The sequence below is a fragment of the Colossoma macropomum genome, unplaced genomic scaffold, assembly GCF_904425465.1.
Source record: "Colossoma macropomum unplaced genomic scaffold, Colossoma_macropomum, whole genome shotgun sequence".
In the NCBI taxonomy this organism is placed as follows: domain Eukaryota; kingdom Metazoa; phylum Chordata; class Actinopteri; order Characiformes; family Serrasalmidae; genus Colossoma; species Colossoma macropomum.
The window spans coordinates 42,263-63,175 of NW_023494887.1; the positions used below are offsets into that span (position 1 = coordinate 42,263).

The 20,913-nt window shown below is 40.9% G+C and overlaps 1 protein-coding gene across 3 annotated transcripts; it reads right to left on the reverse strand.

Annotated features, from left to right (window-relative positions):
* Nucleotides 1-547: 547 nt before the first annotated feature.
* On the reverse strand, nucleotides 548-17,275 carry LOC118800401 (stonustoxin subunit beta-like). Of its 3 annotated transcripts, none has more exons than XR_005006232.1 (5): nucleotides 17,158-17,275; nucleotides 16,528-16,617; nucleotides 13,941-14,037; nucleotides 1,938-1,984; nucleotides 548-1,339 (listed from the first exon to the last, which is right to left on the reverse strand). XR_005006232.1 is itself a non-coding variant. In XM_036560611.1 (2 exons), exons 1-2 carry the CDS (start codon nucleotides 2,011-2,013, stop codon nucleotides 801-803), a joined length of 615 nt encoding a protein of 204 aa, XP_036416504.1. In that variant the 5' UTR covers nucleotides 2,014-2,445; the 3' UTR covers nucleotides 548-800. The 3 variants fall into 3 exon arrangements, 1 of the variants encoding a protein (XP_036416504.1); XR_005006233.1 differs by lacking the exon at nucleotides 17,158-17,275 and adding an exon at nucleotides 17,023-17,118; XM_036560611.1 differs by lacking the exons at nucleotides 13,941-14,037; nucleotides 16,528-16,617; nucleotides 17,158-17,275 and having other exon boundaries at nucleotides 1,938-2,445.
* Between the last annotated feature and the right edge of the window lie 3,638 nt (nucleotides 17,276-20,913).

Below are 20,913 nucleotides of genomic sequence, written 5' to 3' on the forward strand. Positions count from 1 at the left end.
GGCGCACCTCCCTGGTAGTGACCGGCCCCCGTTTCAGCTTCTGCCTATAGGTGGGCAGGAGCAGGATGGAGGAGTGATCTGATTTGCCGAACGGGGGTCGGGGGAGGGATTTGTAACAGTTCCGGATGCTGGAGTAAACATGGTCTAAAATCCTGTCTTTCCGAGTGAAACATGTTACGTGCTGGAATAATGTCGGACAGTAGGTTCGCAGGTTATTCCGATTAAAGTCCCCCGCAACAATAAGTGCAGCCTCCGGGCGCGCGGTCATCTGCTTGCTGATAGCCTCGTGAGCTTTATCTTACAATTTCTTTATACAGTGTAGGTTTATATTCCCTTCAAAATACTTTATTACTGACTTTAATAAAATAATACTTTACTTTAAATAAAATAATAACATTTCTCTGGTGAGTGAGATTTATGTGTGTGAGTGCGTGTTTGAGTGTGTGTGTGTAAATGTGTGTGTGTGTGTAAATGTGTAATGTGTTTGTGTTAATGTGTGTGTGTATAAATATGTGTGTTTGTTCTGTTTAGTGAATCTTTTTCTGAATCACATTTTAGAGAAAACAGTTTATTTTATTCTCTTTATTTATTCTGAATAATTTAAACACAGAAAGGTTTGAATTCTCTCATATTTACAGTCTGAGATCAAACTGATAAACAACAAACACATTTTCACCAACCTGACCCCACCCCCCCACTCCCTCTCTCTCTCTCTCTCTCTCTCTCTCTGTCTCTCTCTCTCTATCTGTATCTCTCTCTGTCTCTCTCTCTCTCTCTCTCTCTCTCTCTCTCTGTACAGGTTATTCTACCTCACACAGACTCACTGAGGAGTCATAATAAACTCTAAATCCAGCGTAGAGCGGTTCAGTGAATGTGGTGGTGAGTGTGTGTAGGTGGGTCAGTGTGTGTGTGTTAGGTGAGATGGTGTAGAAGGACAGAGTGCTGGACCCCCAGTCCAGATACACTCCTACTCTGTTAGAGGGGAAGGGGGGGGCAGGTAGGACAGTTCTCTGATTATTGTGATAGACAGAGTATCTCTTATTAGAGCAGATCAGACTCCAGGAGTGATTATTGAATCCAAACACACAGTCATTACTGCCTCCTTTCCTCCTGATTCCTCTGTATGATACTGATATATAAACCCATCCACTCCACTGAACCTCCCAGTAACAGCGTCCAGTCAGACTCTCCACACTCAGAACCTGAGACCAGTACTCAAATCTGGCTGGATGATCTGGATACGACTGATCTTCTCTCACCCACTTCACCTCTCTGTTCCTCTCAGACAGAGAGAGACGACTGTCCACTGTGTTTGGATCCAGAGTGAGATTAACAGCATCTGTATACACACACACACAGATACACACAGATACACAAACACACACACAGTTACACACAGATACACACAGATACACAAACACACACACACACACGACACACACACACACACACATACACACAAATACATACACACGTTTATATATAAATCATACAAACACATACACATATTCATATCTTACAGAGTCACACACACATTAAATTTTCTCTGTGTTGTGTCTCCTCTGTGTGTTTATCTATGTGTTTGTGTGTGTATCTGTGTGTGTGTTTGTGTGTATGTGTGTGTGTGTGTGTGTGTGTATCTGTGTGTCCGTGTGTATGTCTGTGTGTGTGTGTATGTGTGTGTATGTCTGTGTGTGTGTATCTGTGTGTATCTGTGTGTGTGTGTGTGTGTGTGTATGTCTGTGTGTGTGTGTATCTGTGTGTATGTCTGTGTGTGTGTGTGTGTGTATGTGTGTATGTGTGTGTGTGTGTGTGTGTAGTTTGTGTGTGTGATTGTGTGTGTGTGTGTGTGTGTGTGTATGTGTCTGTGTGTGTGTGTGTGTGTATGTATTTGTGTGTCTGTGTGTGTGTGTAGTTTGTGTGTGTGTGTGTGTTACATTTCTTCAGTCTTGGTTTGATCCTGATCTTCCCTCCATGATCCACCCTGAAGAACAAACACACACATTTATACATTCATTAAACTTCATATCAAAACAAAATTAAACTAAAATAAAGACTAAAACAGATCATTACAGTATAAAACACCCTTCAGACCTTACAGTCCAGATAAAACTAAACTAAACACTAAAACGGATCATTACAGTATAAAACACCCTTCAGACCTTACAGTCCAGATAAAACTAAACTAAAATAAAGACTAAAACAGATCATTACGGTATAAAACACCCTTCAGACCTTACAGTCCAGATAAAACTAAAATCACACCCCTAGGTTAGTTAGCACTAAATCACACTGCTAGGCTAGTTAGCGCTAAATCACACTCTAGGATAATTAGTGCTAAATCACAATGCTGGGCTAGCTATCTCTAAATCACACTGTAGGATAGTTAGCACTAAATCACACAGAGGAATATTTAGCGCCAAATTACAATGCTGGGCTAACCAGCACTAAATTACACCCCTAGGCTAGTTAGCTCAACATCACACTATAGGATAGTTGGCGCTAAATCACACTGTAGGATAGTTAGCGCTAAATCACACCCCTAGGCTAGTTAGCGCTAAATCACACTATAGGATAGTTGGCGCTAAATCACACTGCTAGGCTAGTTAGCGCTCAATCACAATGCTAGGCTAGTTAGCTCTAAATCACAGTGCTAGGCTAATCAGTTCTCAATCACAATGGTAGGCTAGTTAGCTCTAAATCACACCCCTAGGAGAGTAAACACTAAATCACAATGCTAAGCTAGTGATGTTTGAATCACACTGTTAGGCTACATAGCGCTAAAATACACAGTTTGGCTAGTTAGCTGTAACTCAAATGCTAGGCTAGTTAGCTCTAAATCGCACTGTTGGATAGTTAGTGCTAAATCACAATGCTAAGCTAGTGAAGTCTAAACCACAATGTTAGGCAATTTAGCACTTAATCACACTGTAGGATAGTTAGCGTTAAATCACACTGCGAGTCTAGTTAGCTATAAATCACACTGGTAAGCTAGTTAACTAAATCACAGTGCTAGGCTAGTTAGCTATAAATCAGTTTGTATGATAGTCAGCGCTAAATCACAATGCTAGCCTAGTGAAGTGTGAATCACACTGTTATGCTACCTAGCGCAAAATCACACAGCTAGGCTAGTTAGCTCTAAATCACAATGCCAGGCTAGTTAGCTCTAAATCACAATGCTAGGCAAGTTAGCTCTAAAACACAATGCTAAGCTAGTTAGCTCTAAATCACAATGCTATGCTAGTTAGCTCTAAATCACAGTGCGAGGCTAGTTAGCGCTAAATCACACCTCTAGGTTAGTTACCTCTAAATAACACTGCTAGGGTAGTTAGCTCTAAATCACAATGCTAGGCAAGTTTGCACTAAATCATAGTGCTAAGCTAGTTAGCACTAAATCACACTGCTAGGCTAATTAGCTCTACATCACATGGCTAGGTAAGTTTGGGCTAAATCACAGTTCTAGGTTGGTTAGCTCTAAATCACAGTGCTAGGCTAGTTAACTCTAAATCACACCCCTAGGCTAATTAGCGCTAAATCACACTGTTTGGCTAGTTAGCTCTAAATCACACCCCTAGGCTAGTTAGAGCTAAATCACACTGTAGGATAGTTAGCGTTAAATCACACTGCGAGTCTAGTTAGCTATAAATCACACTGGTAAGCTAGTTAACTAAATCACAGTGCTAGGCTAGTTAGCTATAAATCAGTTTGTATGATAGTCAGCGCTAAATCACAATGCTAGCCTAGTGAAGTGTGAATCACACTGTTATGCTACCTAGCGCAAAATCACACAGCTAGGCTAGTTAGCTCTAAATCACAATGCCAGGCTAGTTAGCTCTAAATCACAATGCTAGGCAAGTTAGCTCTAAAACACAATGCTAAGCTAGTTAGCTCTAAATCACAATGCTAGGCTAGTTAGCTCTAAATCACAGTGCTAGGCTAGTTAGCTCTAAATCACACTGCTAGTCTAGTTAGCACTAAATCACAGTGTCAGGCTAGTTAACTGTTATTTGCGCTGCTATGGTACACTGCAAAAATCAAACTCCAAGGCTAGTTAGCTCTAAATCACAGTGCTAGGCTAGTTAGCGCTAAATCACACCTCTAGGTTAGTTACCTCTAAATAACACTGCTAGGGTAGTTAGCTCTAAATCACAATGCTAGGCAGGTTTGCACTAAATCATAGTGCTAAGCTAGTTAGCACTCAATCACACTGCTAGGCTAATTAGCTCTACATCACATGGCTAGGTAAGTTTGGGCTAAATCACAGTTCTAGGTTGGTTAGCTCTAAATCACAGTGCTAGGCTAGTTAACTCTAAATCACACCCCTAGGCTAATTAGCGCTAAATCACACTGTTTGGCTAGTTAGTTCTAAATCACACCCCTAGGCTAGTTAGAGCTAAATCACACTGTAGGATAGTTAGCGCTAAATCACAATGCTAGACTAGTTAGCTCTAAATCACAATGCAAGGCTAGTTAGCTCTAAATCACAGTGCTAAGCTAGTGAAGTCTGAATCACATTGTAAGGCAACTTAGCGTTAAATCACACTGTAGGATAGTTAGCACTAAATCACAGTGCTAGAGCTGTTAGCTCTAAATTACAATGCTAGACAGGTTTCTGCTAAATCACAATGCTAGGCTAGTGAGCTCTAAATCACACCCCTAGGTTATTTAGCACTAAATCACACTGCTAGTCTAGTTAGCGCTAAATCACAGTATGAGGTTAGTTAGCTCTAAATCACAATGCTAGGCTAGTTAGCTCCACATCACACCCCTAGGCTAGTTAGCTCTAAATCACACTGTAGGAAAGTTAGCGCTAAAACATAATGCTAATTAACTCTATATCACACTGCTAGGCTAGTTAGCTATAAATCACAGTACGAGGTTAGTTAGCTCTAAATCACAATGCTAGGCTAGTTAGCTCCACATCACACCCCTAGGCTAGTTAGCTCTAAATCACACTGTAGTATAGTTAGCGCTAAATCATAATGCTAATTAGCTCTAAATCACACTGTTGGATACTTAGCGCTAAATCACAATGCTAGGCTAGTGAAGTCTGAATCACAATGTTAGGCAACCTAACGCTAAATCACACTGTAGGATAGTTAGCTCTAAATCACAGTGCTGGGCTAGTTAGCTCCAAATCACAATGATAGGCTAGTTAGTGCTAAAACACAGTGCTAGGGTAGTTAGTGCTAAATCCTAATGCTAGTTAGCTCTAAATCACACTGCTAGGCTAGTTAGCTCTAAATCACAATGCTAGGCAAGTTTGTGCTAAATCGAAGTGCTAAGCTAGTTAGTGCTAAATCACACTGTAGGATAGTCAGCACTAAATCACATTGCTAGGCTAGTTTGCTCTAAATCACACTGTAGGATAGTTAGCGCTAAATCACACGGCTCAGTTAGTTAGCTCTAAATCACAGTGCTAGGCTAGTTAGCGCTAAATCACAGTGCTAGGCTAGTTAGCCTTTAACACAGCGCAGCTGTAACAGTCGCCACTGAATGAGCTTCTCTGTTTATCCAGTGTAGCATGCAGGGGGTGTGAGGTGTTGTCCAAGATGGCTAACAGCTTGTTAAGCGTTCTCTGTTCTGCCACAAACTCCAAAGAGTCCAGCTTGACTCCAACAACAGAGCCAGCCTTCCTAATAAGTTTGTGAATTTTGTTTGTTGATGTTGCTGCTCCAGAACACAACAGCACAGAATAGAGCAGTCACTACAACAGACTGGTAGGATGACCATAGGAGCTTAGTGCTCACACCAAAAGACCTCAGCCTCCTCAGGAATTAGAGACGGCTTTGGCCTCTCTTGTACACTGCGAGTGTTACAGCTCCAGTCCAGCTCAATCAATGATGACTGGTGACGAGGCAGGTTTGACTGACGTTTAGCTGCAGCTGGTTCAGCTTACACCAGTCAACAAAGTCCTTAACCAGCTTCCTGTATTCCTCCTCCTGTCCGTTCCTCATGCACCCCACAATGGCCGTGTCATCCGAGAAATTCTGCAGATGACACAACTCTGTGTTGTACCTGAAGTCAGAGATGTACAGGTTGAACAGGAATGGAGCTAACACAGTTCCCTGGGGTGCCCCAACACTGCACACAGCCATGTCCGAGACATAGCCCTGCAGTCGCACATACTGGGGTCATCCAGTCAGATAGTCCACTGTCCATGAGATGATGGATTCATCCACCTGCATCAGCCGTAGTTTCTCCCCTAACAGCACAGGATGTATGGTGTTGAATGCACTGGAGAAATCGAAGAACATGATCCTCACAGTGCTGCCTGATGTGTCCAGGTGAGAGTACGTTCTGTCCAGCAGGTAGATAACTGCATCATCCACTCCAATGCCATCCTGACTCTCTTCAGGCTGCAGCTCAGATTGAAGATGTGCTGAAGAATTCCACACAGCTGCTCCGCACACAGTTTCAGCACCCTGGGTTCAATGTCATCAGGTCCCGCTGCTTTGCTCTGCTTGAGTTTTTTCAGTTTTCTTCACCTGATTAGCAGTGAATGTAACATCACTGCACATTCCAGTTGTGGGGGGAGGATGAAAGGTGTCCATTGCAGACAGTGGTTGCTGATGGTCACAGGTGTGAGTCGCTGTGGTGGAGGAAGGTGAGGCTGTGGATGGCCCATGGCGTAGTTGTGTAGGCGTGTTAATCTGCGTAGGAGACAGACACAATGGAGCAGGAGAGGAACCGTTGTCGAACCGCACAAAGAACTGGTTTAACTCTGGTTTAGTTAACTGGTTTAACTGGTGGGGGGGGGGAGCTGTGGATTTATATACTTCTTTGACTGCTTTTCCTGCTGTTTCTCTCAACGCTCTGCAGCCCTGGTAAGGACGTTGTGAAATTTCCACTGACAATAACAGAATAAACAACGAGAATACATGGACCGATACAGCACCAAAAAGAATTCAGTCATACCATCTACAGTACATTGTCTATCAATCTGAAGAACCATTTCATCATACAAATAGCTCTTTAATCAGGCAAATGGTTCTTTTGTAATCCTAGTTCTATACAGAACCACTGTCTTTAGGATCTTTGAAGAACCATCTGTTTTTAAGAGTGAACTACCGCACATGGGGAACGTGCATATTTGACTATGACCGAATCAGAAACTGCTAATTTAAATGATAACTCTCTGGGCCAATCAGAAAATGTAACCCCTTATACACTCTATCAAGTTCTCTCACACACACTATCAAGTACGCCTTAGAGTACTATCAAACCTCTCACACTCACCATAAAACTCTCTCACACTCGCCATCAAACCCTCTCACACTTGCCATCAAACCCTCTCACACTCACCATCAAACTCACTCACACTCGCCATCAAACGTCTCACACTCGCCATAAAACATCTCACACTCCCCATAAAATCCTCTCACACTCACTATCAAACTCTCTCACACTCGCCATCAAACCCTCTCACACACACACTATCAAACTCTCTCACACTGACCATCAAACTCTCTCACACTCACCATCAAACCTCTCACACTCACCATCAAGCTCTCTCACACTTGCCATCAAACTCTCTCACACTCGCCATCAAACCTCTCACACTCACCATCAAACCTCTCACAATGACTATCAAACCTCTCAAACTCTCTATCAAACGTCTCACACTCCCCATCAAACCCTCTCACACTCACTATCAAACCTCTCACACTCACTATCAAACCTCTCACACTCTCTATCAAACGTCTCACACTCACCATCAAACCCTCTCACACTCACTATCAAACCCTCTCACACTCACCATCAAACTCGCCCACACTCACTATCAAACCCTCTCACACTCACTATCAAACCCTCTCACACTCACTATCAAACCCTCTCACACACACTATCAAACTCTCTCACACTCACTATCAAACCCTCTACACTCACTATCAAACCCTCTCACACTCACTATCAAACCCTCTCACACACACTATCAAATCTCTCACACTCACTATCAAACCCTCTCACACTCACTATCAAACTCTCTCACACTCACTATCAAACCCTCTCACACACACTATCAAACTCTCTCACACTCACTATCAAACCTCTCACACACACTATCAAACTCTCTCACACTCACTATCAAACCCTCTCACACACACTATCAAACTCTCTCACACTCACTATCAAACCTCTCACATATACGATCAAACTCTCTCACACACACTATCAAACTCTCTCACACTGACCATCAAACTCTCTCACACTCACCATCAAACCTCTCACACTCACCATCAAGCTCTCTCACACTTGCCATCAAACTCTCTCACACTCGCCATCAAACCTCTCACACTCACCATCAAACCTCTCACACTCACCATCAAACTCTCTCACACTCACCATCAAACCTCTCACAATGACTATCAAACCTCTCAAACTCTCTATCAAACGTCTCACACTCCCCATCAAACCCTCTCACACTCACTATCAAACCTCTCACACTCACTATCAAACCTCTCACACTCTTTATCAAACGTCTCACACTCACCATCAAACCCTCTCACATTCACTATCAAACCCTCTCACACTCACCATCAAACCCTCTCACACTCACTATCAAACCCTCTCACACTCACCATCAAACTCGCCCACACTCACTATCAAACCCTCTCACACTCACTATCAAACCCTCTCACACTCACTATCAAACCCTCTCACACACACTATCAAACTCTCTCACACTCACTATCAAACCCTCTTACACTCACTATCAAACCCTCTCACACTCACTATCAAACCCTCTCACACACACTATCAAATCTCTCACACTCACTATCAAACCCTCTCACACTCACTATCAAACTCTCTCACACTCACTATCAAACCCTCTCACACACACTATCAAACCCTCTCACACTCACTATCAAACCCTCTCACACACACTATCAAACTCTCTCACACTCACTATCAAACCCTCTCACACACACTATCAAACTCTCTCACACTCACTATCAAACCCTCTCACACTCACTATCAAACCCTCTCACACTCACTATCAAACTCTAAGGCGTTCTTGATAGTGAGTGTGAGAGAACTTGATAGAGTGTATGAGAGAACTTGATGGTCACGTTTTCTGATTGGCCTAGAGAGTGATCATGTAAATTAGCAGTTCCTGATTTGCTCGTAGTCAGATACGCCCGTCGCCCATGTGCGGTAGTTCACTCTTAAAACAGATGGTTCTTCAAGGGTCCTTTAGTGAAGACAGTGGTTCTATATACAACTAGGAACACAAAAACAACCATTTGCCTGATTAAAGAGCTCTTTGCCTGGTGAAATGTTCTTCAGATTGATGGACAATGTGCTGCAGATGGTGTGACTGAAGTCGTTTTGGTGCTATAGCGGTCTGTGTATTCTTGTCTTTTATTCTGTTATTGTCAGTGGAAAAATCACAAAATAGCTTTGTTTCACAGTGTCACACACTAAGCATGAAATTAAATAATAAACTAACAAACAACAATGGAATAAGGGTCATAAATTACTTATCCAAATAAAAAAAATCTAGCTCTTTAACCTAAGGTAGACGTGAAGAGGGCGCGCCTGGTCTCAGAAACTAAGAAATCACTGAAATCAAGCCTTTTTGTCGGGGTTGTGCAGAATCCTGACTCTCTTAAGAATTAAAGCTGTGAGCTCCGCTGTTCCTGTGTTCTCGGCTTTTATTCTGTTATTGTCAGTGGAAAAATCACAAAATAGCTTTGTTTCAGTTTCACACACTAAGCATAAAATAATAAAAAACAGAAGTAGAATAAAGGGTCGTATTTTATTTACCCAAATGTAAAAAGTTCTATCACTTTAACTAGAAATAAGCGTGCAGAGGGCACGTCTGGTCGCAGAAGCTCAACAATCAGGCGATCGCGGTTAAAAATGATATTCTACCAGCAAAAAACTGAAGCGATATGGGGAAAAGACTCTACAGGATTCCCACCATTTAACAGCGAAATTAAAGAGGAATGAAAGTCGCGCCGCCCAGTAATGATGAGAAAAATTCACTGTAATGTCGCGTCGTCAGATGTGAACTTCGTTACAGTGATGCAGCTCCAGACTTAAGAATTAAAGCTGTGCGCTGTCCTGTGTTCATATTGTTCATATGATACTGTGGCGGCTCTGTTTTGGGAAGGAGCTTTAGAGGCGCGGTATGCGGAGCTGCGCCGAGGCGCCTTCGGTACATTAAACTAAACTCTCACTGAGACTCTGTGTTCGGCTTTAGGCCCTGATGTGCTGTTTGTTGTGAAGGAAAAGTCTGGATTAACCGTTATTTACACAGAAACAACCTAAATCGCGAGTATAATCTAAAGTGTCCGCATGCCTGCGAGAGGCGCGTGCACGCAAAGAGCCTTCTGAGACCAGGCGCGCCCTCTGCACATCCACTTCAGGTTTAGGTGATAGTTTTTTTGATAAGTAGTTTACGGACCTTTATTCCGTTGTTGTTTGTTATTATTATTATGCTTAGTGTGTGACACTGTGAAACAAAGCTAATTCGTGATTTTTCCACTGACAATAACAGAATAAAAGCCGAGAACACCCGGACCGCTATAGCACCAAAACGACTTCAGTCACACCATCTACAGCACATTGTCTATCAATCTGAAGACCCATTTCACCAGGCAAAGAGCTCTTTAATCAGGTAAATGGTTGTTTATGTGGTCCTAGTTCTATATAGAACCACTGTCTTTACTAAACGACCTCTGAAGAACCATCTGTTTTAAGAGTGAACTGCATATTTGACTATGAACCAATCAGAAACTAATGATTTAAATGATCACTCTCTGGGCCAATCAGAAAACGTGACCATCAAGTTCTCTTACACTCACTATCAAGAACGCCTTAGAGTTTGATGGTGAGCGTGAGAGAGTTTGGTGGTGAGTGTGAGAGAGTTTGATAGAGAGTGTGGGAGAGTTTGGTGGTGTGTGTGAGAGGGTTTGATAGAGAGTGTCAGAGGGTTTGATAGTGTGTATGACGTTTGATAGTGTGTGTGAGGGGTTTGATAGTGTGTGTGAGAGATTTGATGGTGTGTGTGAGAGGTTTGATAGTGAATGTGAGAGGGTTTGATAGTGAGTGTGAGAGAGTTTGATAGTGTGTGTGAGAGAGTTTGATAGTGTGTGTGAGAGATTTGATAGTGAGTGTGAGAGGGTTTGATAGTGTGTGTGAGAGAGTTTGATAGTGAGTGTGAGAGGGTTTGATAGTGTGTGTGAGAGAGTTTGATAGTGTGTGTGAGAGATTTGATGGTGTGTGTGAGAGGTTTGATAGTGAGTGTGAGAGGGTTTGATAGTGTGTGTGAGAGAGTTTGATAGTGAGTGTGAGAGATTTGATAGTGAGTGTGAGAGGGTTTGATAGTGTGTGTGAGAGGTTTGATAGTGAGTGTGAGAGGGTTTGATGGTGTGTGTGAGAGGTTTGATAGTGTGTGTGAGAGATTTGATGGTGTGTGTGAGAGGTTTGATAGTGTGTATGACGTTTGATAGTGTGTGAGAGAGATTTGATGGTGTGTGTGAGAGGTTTGATAGTGTGTGTGAGAGATTTGATGGTGTGTGTGAGAGGTTTGATAGTGAATGTGAGAGGGTTTGATAGTGTGTGTGAGAGAGTTTGATAGTGTGTGTGAGAGATTTGATAGTGAGTGTGAGAGGGTTTGATAGTGTGTGTGAGAGATTTGATAGTGAGTGTGAGAGGGTTTGATAGTGAGTGTGAGAGAGTTTGATAGTGTGTGAGAGAGTTTGATAGTGTGTGTGAGAGGGTTTGATAGTGAGTGTGAGAGAGTTTGATAGTGTGTGTGAGAGAGTTTGTTAGTGTGTGTGAGAGGGTTTGATAGTGAGTGTGAGAGGGTTTGATAGTGAGTGTGAGAGAGTTTGATAGTGTGTGTGAGAGTTTGTTAGTGTGTGTGAGAGATTTGATAGTGAGTGTGAGAGAGTTTGATAGTGAGTGTGAGAGATTTGATAGAGAGTGTCAGAGGGTTTGATAGTGTGTATGAGAGGTTTGATAGTGAGTGTCAGAGGGTTTGATAGTGTGTATGACGTTTGATAGTGTGTGTGAGAGATCTGATGGTGTGTGTGAGAGGTTTGATAGTGTGTGTGAGAGATCTGATGGTGTGTGTGAGAGGTTTGATAGTGTGTGTGAGAGATTTGATGGTGTGTGTGTGAGGTTTGATAGTGTGTGTGAGAGATTTGATGGTGTGTGTGAGAGGTTTGATAGTGAATGTGAGAGGTAAGTTGGAGTTTTGGCCTAAATGGCCTCTCATACAAAAAGCGTCATACTTCTTTAAACAATCCTCTCCCCCGGTAATACTGCATACCGCACTGTGTGAAGTTAATTATTATGAATTTTGTTATTTGTTTACAGTTGAAAGTCCTCTCACCCCCAGCTCTCTGCCTCAGCACCAAAGCATTTATCAAATCTATGAGATTCGGGTAGGAACTGGATAGGAACCTTTCAGAGACACAGACTGGTAAGTTGGGGAGCTTACTTAGGTTCCCAGGACTCTATGCTCTTTATGTAATACACCATATGCCAAAATGATACAATAAGAGAACCTATGAAAGGTCATGGTTAATTTCATGGGGTCATCTAAGGTCAAACAGGGAAAAACAAGGAGCATTTTTTTTCCAGTGTTGTCATTGTCCTTGTACTAGACTAGCCTCCTAATTAGCTAACTAAGCAAACTTTATAAACTTTGTAATTTTTAATTCTAGCTTTGTCTGGTGTAAGTTTGGTGCACTGCCTTTCTTTTTTGTTGCTAGGTTTGTAGAACCTTAGCTTTCGAAATAGCAAGTTAGCAGAGTAAAGTAACAAACTTAAGATGGGATCAGCGATTGCCGTAAAGTAGGGGGACCATATTTTGGCTTTCAAAACAGAAGACACTGGGGGCAGGAGGGTGGCAAAGGACAGACTGTAGAAAGTAAATATCAACATGAAAGCAAAACTAAATCCTGGACATTTCAAACAATTCAGAAACCCTGTTTATTTAAGTCCCAAAAAGAGGACATGTCCTGCAAAGAGAGGACGCATGGTCACCCTACCTAAGAGAACACAGAGAGGGCAAGCTGACAAGGTCAGGTAAAAACAGTAGGGGCTTTGATTAAAGACATATCCTTTATATATTAAGGATATAAGGATATAAGGACTAAGGATATATTCTTTATATATTAAGGATATAGTAAGGATATAAGGATATAAGGACTAAGGATATATCGTTTATATATTAAGGATATAGTAAGGATATAAAGATATAAGAATATAAGGACGAAGGATATATTCTTTATATATTAAGGATATAGTAAGGATATAAGGATATAAGGACTAAGGATATATTCTTTGACTTAAGGATAAATAACCTGGAGCAAAGTATAATTAATTTAACAGCTCCTTCTTTATGTTTGTCCATTGCTGCCATAGTGAACTTCATTATGTTTTCAATCATGAAGCACAATGTGTCCCACATCCTGAAGGCCAACTGAGTATGTATGTGGTCTGCTGGATAATCTGGATTTATACTGACATCATATTCTGATTGTTCACATGCTTTCAAGTCTTTTATGCTTATATATGCAAAGGTTACAGTTCACAGTCTTGATGATCCAATCATCACAGCACAACTCCGTAACAAAATGAATGTCTTACCTGGCTTTCTGTCTGGTTCATATTGACTTTGTGTAGTATTTACAGGTTATTCCTGTTCTTAATTAAGAATGTCCCTTAGCTGGACTGCAGCACTAATATAAACGTAAGGGCAGTGATCAGCTAACATGCACTGTGTTTGTGGTTTATGGATATTTGTTTTATCTCCTATCTCGTGCTGTGTAGTACACTCATGTGTATAAATAACCTGCAGTAATTCACTGATGAGGTTTACAGTTATGGACAGTAAGAGTGTGAGCTCTACATGTGCTTAAGCTCTCGAACAATTGCTTCATTACTCATCAGTGTTATGCTGAAGCAGAATAACTCACTCTTCAGCGTATTCTCTCCTGGACACACGGCTGGGACTGATCACTCTTCATAGACACATAGCTGGACACTGGAGATGCTGCTCTCTTACTCTGCAACCTGGAAACATCACACATTAGCATTACTCAAGACCTTTCTGTCTCCACTCATTACACATTATTTTATTGATTCTGACGTCTTAATATTTTAACAGGTTTTTAAGTCGGGGTGGTGAACTTCAGTCCCTGGGTGCTGGAGTCCTGCACAGATTGGTGGTTTCCCTACTCAAACACACCGGATTCAACTCAGCAGCTAATTAAGAGGTTTAGTTGGTGTGTAAACAGCAGGATATTCATCAAACTGTGCTGGACAACAGCCTCCAGGACTGCAGCCTCCAGGACTACAGCCTCCAGGACTGCAGCCTCCAGGATTGCAGCCTCCAGGATTGCAGCCTCCAGGACTACAGCCCTGGTGCAGTAGGGAAACCTTTTTTTGGGGTTTGTTTTGACAGTGCAGACTTACTGTAGAGAAAGTAGCTAGCATTACATTAAGCTGATGGGTTGGGGTGGACATTGCTTTGTTTTAAATGGATTATAAACTGTGCCTGAGTGGATTAGCTGTTCTTTTTTTGAATAATGGACTGTTTAAGGAGTTGTTTGGTGTCATGGCAAACAGCTAGGTTCGTAGGTTTGCGCCAAGTACCAAGTTAAATAAATTCATTGTAAAGAAAGTTGAGCAGCTCATTCTCAAGAAAGAAAAGCTGCTGAAAACAGCTTGTGTTGAACATTAAATATCGCTGAGGTGAGACATTCTACTCACTTTCCTTATTGGCCTTATTGACCACTGAATCTAAATCTGTTCTTTCCTTATTGGCCATTAAAATTTTATCCATCTCTGTATTTCCACAGAGATGAAAGGTCGTAGCACTTCACTCACTACTGATCTATGAACATCTAGCACCATGAAGCCATACATCAGTCACCGCTCACTACCTCACAGACACCTCGGAGTTAAAGTCAAGAGCGCTGGGCTCGACAATCATGCCAGAAAGACATACTGAGGTCAGGAAGGGAGGTAAGAAGCACTGAAGCTGGAAGTTTAACTGAGCCAGTCTTTGGCTGTTTTTTTAAATACGATTTGAGGCATTCATTGCTGTTGTCAATCAACCTTTAACTGCACTAATAAAAAAACTAAAAATAGTGACCTCCCAAACTTCTTTCTGCTTTAGCTACGGAAATTAGGACTAGTCGACTTTTAAAAATCACTAGTCGTGCCCCTCCTTGATACTATGCTAAATGTTTCTACTAACTGTATCTTATGACACACAAATGCTTGCTTTGTTAAGGACAGGGCCCGATATGGACAAAACATAGTCTGCTGTCTCTGACACTCTGCCTAGGTCAGAATGTCGCAGGTCAGCTCATTAAACTCAGCATCTTTAAAAGTACAGTGTTAAAGTTATATTTTAAAAAAAGATATATTCTGTGATTATGACTTACTTTTTATAGAATCTAACTTTACTTATTTCACAATGGTGAATGTGTGAAACTGTGTAAGAACCATTGGTTAAACAGTCATTCTTGAATGTGACAAGTGAAGGTGTAACGGGCCTCAAACACTGTGTTCCAAAACAGTCAAACTGCAGCACTGCAATGCTGCATGAAACTTTAACCAGAGCAAGTTGAATTTACTGTTTTGTGTTATGTTTTATATGTGTTAATCACCAAGCTGACCAATCAGAGCTACAGTGTCATAGTTATTCACTCATTTTTAGTGCTCAGAGCTCCAAGCTGAAACAGCACCATCTGAAAACACCTTTAGGAGAAAGGACAGGCTCTTGTGTGAGTCGGTGAATCTCGCTGTGCTGTCTGTGACTTTTATAACAGTGTCTGCTTCTTTGGGTCACACTGGCTAAAATAAATGTGTCACTCCTGCTTTATCTTCTTCCTGCACTGATGAGTGTAGCACACCGGACTTCATGTTGTAGTTTTAGGTGCACTAAAATAATTTTAACAGCTTGTGAAGAGCTTAATTAAGATGACTGAACGTATATACATATATATATATATATATATTATATATATATACACATATATATATATATATATATATATATATATATATATGCTTACAGAGGATGCCGCTGTTCGACAGTAGAGGAGTGTAAACCTAATAAACATTCCCACTATTACACTTTAATCCAATCAAACAGTGAAACATCAGAGCTCATTTGATTAACAGGATAAATATGAAGTAGAAGAGGGAGGGAGTAGTTATGGGTGGGCACCCTGGTGGTTGGTGAGGAGCAGAGAGCACATTTCAGTTTCTGTTCCTCTTCCTTAAGTGAGATACAGTATCTCTGAGTTTTGGTAGAGGAGGATTTGACCTTTGCTGGTCTATGAAGTTTCTGAAGGTGCGTTTAAATTAGTTTAAAGTTTTTAATTCATGCTGACTGAATAAAAGTCCTTTAATTCATAGAGTTGATCACTTCAGAACAGAAGGCAGGACAGAGAGAGAGAAGATGAATGTGTGGAAGAGTGTGTGTGATTCCACTGAAGATACAGTGATACATAAATAGTCAATGTAAAGAGTTTTAAATGTGTAACTCACTCTGAATCAGGAGACACAGCTCCACTGCTGACTGTAGGACAGTCTTGCATGGTCCAGTCTCTGGAGTCCAGAGATCCTGCACACTTCACCCTGAGAACAGTTCATCCACAATGAGAGTTCAGCAATTACTCTTCAATCACTCTCTTCATTGAAACATAGTTACTCTAAGTCATAAACAATTTCATTTCACACATTATTTTTATTTTTTCAGACATTAAAAACTGATATAAATATTACTCATGTTGGGTCAGAGGTTCCTCCTCCACTGGTGGATCTATGAAGCTCTATTGTAGAGCTTGTTTGGAAGGAAAGTTAGGTGTAAGGACCTTGGTAAGTAGAACTGCTGTTTACAGTCCCTGCATTAGAGCTTCAGACCGAAACACTAAATCACAACATTCCACCCACAGCAAGTAACATTCAGACTGGAGAACCGGCTTTTGATCTGCTTTTATATTTCATATGTTAATGATCCACACAACACAAACATAAACTCACTGTTTCTGTTCATATAACAAACATCTTCGTCCACCAACTTCTTTTAAAACGAGCTATATGTGAAAACACTGTCAGATTAGTGTGGTTCTCATTGTTCTCCTCAGTAAACTGTGAGTGTTGATCTTCAGTAATTACCTCTGAGCTTTTCTCTGTTTATGATCTTCTCTTTTCTGAACAGACGCTGCTCAACTTTCACTTTCACTCTAAACCTGTTTGGACTGGATTAGTTCACCTTCACAGGAGGAAATGCTGGAAGGTGTTTTACAGGTTGAAGAGGGTGGAGTGTTTTTCTACTGGACCAATCACAGCACTCTCCTGAGCTACCTGTCTGAACAGGTGTGATTGAGAGACCAGCAAATCCAAACAGCCTGTTCTGAGTGAAAACTGGAAACTCAGCTTGTGAAAATCCACTGGCGGTAATGACGACTCGCTGTTCTTGTTTCACATACAAGTGTAAGTGTGCAGGTTCTTTCAGAAAGGAGTGTCATCTGTATGATCCACATCCTCAGTACTTCATTACACGTTATTCACCTCCACTGTATCTATAATAAACTGACCCCTTACAGAATATCTTTACATTTCAGCTGTAAAAACTCTCTCATTGCTGAATCTTAAACATGTAGATAAAGTGTGATATCTGTAAGACATTCCCTGTCCTCCTTCATGTATGACCTTTGACCCCTGACACTCACCATCACTAAATCCACAATCTCTGTTTATACCACTGCAGCTGCCTGATCCTGTAATAGATCAGTGAGTGATTCTGAATCAGATCAGTGAGTGATTCTGAATCAGAAGTGAGTGATTCTTAATCAGATCTGTATGTGATTCTGAATCAGATCAGTGTGTGATTCTGAGTCAGATCAGTGAGTGATTCTGAATCAGAAGAGTGAGTGATTCTGAGTCAGATCAGTGAGTGATTCTAAATCAGACCAGTGAGTGATTCAGATCTTAATTAGATTGAATTTACTCAGTTATACAGTTCCATTTGTTCAGTTATGTATTTTAATTTGCTCAGTTATGCAGTTTAAAAATATAACATCATGATACTAGAACAAAGTTTCAAGATATTCAAAATATATCACAATATTGTTGTTTTTTTTTATGAGCTTTGCTAAGTTAGAACAGACAGAATGCACCAGTAGTGCCACCATAAAACTGAGTAGAATGATGTGAGAATGTGATTATAAGTGGACAGTGAAACGTATAGCTGTTTACACCTGGCAAGTCTCAAATGCATCTCCAGTGACCACATGTGGTGGGATACTGTGGCTGGAAGTAGAGGAACACCCACATTTACAATGGCAGTTGCTCGCTGTGTTTGTTTTTAGACAAACATCACCCATGCGTCCATCCTTTTTGGTAAAAATGTAATGGCTGCTGCAGCAGTTTAGACTGCATGGATTGCTAACGCAACTTGTAAACAAACAGAAGAGGAGACGAATAAACAAACTACACAGCTGCTTTCATCTGTGCTGTGATGACTCAGCTGATTAAGGTGGTCCTCCACTGCTTTTGAAGATGTATTGAGATGCTTTAGTGTTCATACTACAAAGATTATGTGGTCATTTGTGTCCCTGACCACCTCCGAAGGTGTTTTGGGGGATCGGAACACAGCATGTCTCTGAGACAAATTCTATCCCGTTTATACTTATACCTGGTGTCCAATTACAATCAGACCACCCAGGACACATTTTAATACCAGGTGTAAACAGGGCCTCAGTGTTCTTTAAGTACTGATCATATCCACAATATGCTGAGAAAACATACTGTGATGTAAATTACTAGCATAATCAGCTAACCATCACTGACAATTATACTAGTAATCAAATTATCTACCCATTATTTTACAATCACTTGTAATAGTCTAATTGATAAATCAAGTGATATATTTTCAAGGAATATATTTTAAAGGCCAAAAATAGACCTTACTGAATAATAATGAACTCTGTATAGTTTTCAAGGATTCCAAATACTTCACTGGAAAAAAAGAACAAAGAAGCTTTAAATTATAATAAAAAATGATCAGCTGTGTATATTGTTATACAGCAGTGTTTAATGCAGAAACTTTTACTTTAAAAGTAGTTTCATTCATTTACTATAGTGTGAAACAGAAAAGCCACTTGAGTGCTCATAGCTCCCCGCAATGTGGACAATCAGTCTGTTATTTGATACATTTGCAATCAGAATTCTTGCAAATAATGCAATTATTACTGTCAAGTAATCACTTATCACTCATCTCTAATTCAGAAAGTATAATTTTATTTGAGATGCCTATTTTTTTATTTTAATCAAAACCTTATGCCTAAAGACACAGAAAGATTTCAGGAATGGTTCCACAAAAAATTTAATTTATGATTTTCCACTCACTGGAGATTTAGTCGATAGTTACACTTCTACTGTGAACTAAAAATAACAAAACCTCATCTTTTATTTGAATGTTATTGTTATTCTGACACCAAACATGTCTTGGGTGATGGAGTACATCTGAGGTAAGTGAAAAACTGTGTGAATCTGATTTTTCACAGAATCATTCCTCTGATCTACACTTACGGAATGTACTGGGGTCAGTTTCAGGAATCACAACTTTCTCCTTTAGCAGTAATTTCAAGTTTAGCTTTAGTTGTGTTTGCACAGGTTATTTCCAAGCACAAAGGAGCAAAAAAGACAAAAGAAAGGGAGAAAAAAAGAAGAAAATAACTGGTCTGTGAGTATATTTAACGATCACATTCAGATCAAAATCAGCATCACTCTTTACAGGATCATTCATCACATACTCCTACCAACGTTTAGTCTCTTTTACTTTTCTTTTTTTACAGTAATTACTTCTCTTTTACAGGAACTTCTCTGAATGGATTAAAACACTGCAGGCTAAACATTATTCAACACATCATTTACCATGAAAGCCATTTTCAAAACAAAATGCATCCTGTGTTTTTTTGTCTTGATGAAGAATACTCCAGTGCAAATCATATAAAACTACTGTTAAGTAGCTCTCATCAGCTAGAACAGTAGCTTAAACTGGTTAACACAATAGCTTAAAGCTGTTAGCACAGTACCTGCTATCTGTTTATTGATGTACGGGAGGTTTTTTATGCTGGTATTTAAAGCTAATGTTGAAAAGAAGAGGAATTAGGGTTCAAGGTTCTCTGATTATACACTATATTGCCAAAAGTATTCACTTGTCTGCCTTCACATGCATATGAACTTGAGTGACATCCCATTCTTAATCCACAGGGTTTAATATGATGTCAGCCCATCCTTTGCAGCAATAACAGCTTCAACTCTTCTGGGAAGGCTTCCACAAGGGTTAGGAGTGTGTTTATGGGAATTTTTGACCATTCTTCCAGAAGCGCATTTGTGAGGTCAGACACTGATGTTGGACGAGAAGGCCTGGCTTGCAGTCTCCGCTCTAATTCATCCCAAAGGTGTTCTGTCGGGTTGACTGTGCAGGTCAGTCAAGTTCTTCCACACCAAACTCGCTCATCCATGGCTTTATGGACTTTGCTTTGTGCACTGGTGCGCAGTCGTGTTGGAACAGGAAGGGGCCGTCCCCAAACTGTTCCCACAAAGTTGGGAGCATGAAATTGTCCAAAATCTCTTGGTCTGCTGAAGCATTAAGAGTTCCTTTCACTGGTACTAAGGGGCCGAGCCCAACTCCTGAAAAACAACCCCACACCATAATCCCCCTCCACCAAACTTTACACTTGGCACAATGCAGTCAGACAAGTACCGTTCTCCTGGCAACCGCCAAACCCAGACTCGTCCATCGGATTTCCAGATGGAGAAGCGTGATTCGTCACTCCAGAGAACATGTCTCCACTGCTCTAAAGTCCAGTGGCGGCGCTTTACACCACTGCATTTGATGCTTTGCATTGCGCTTGGTGATGT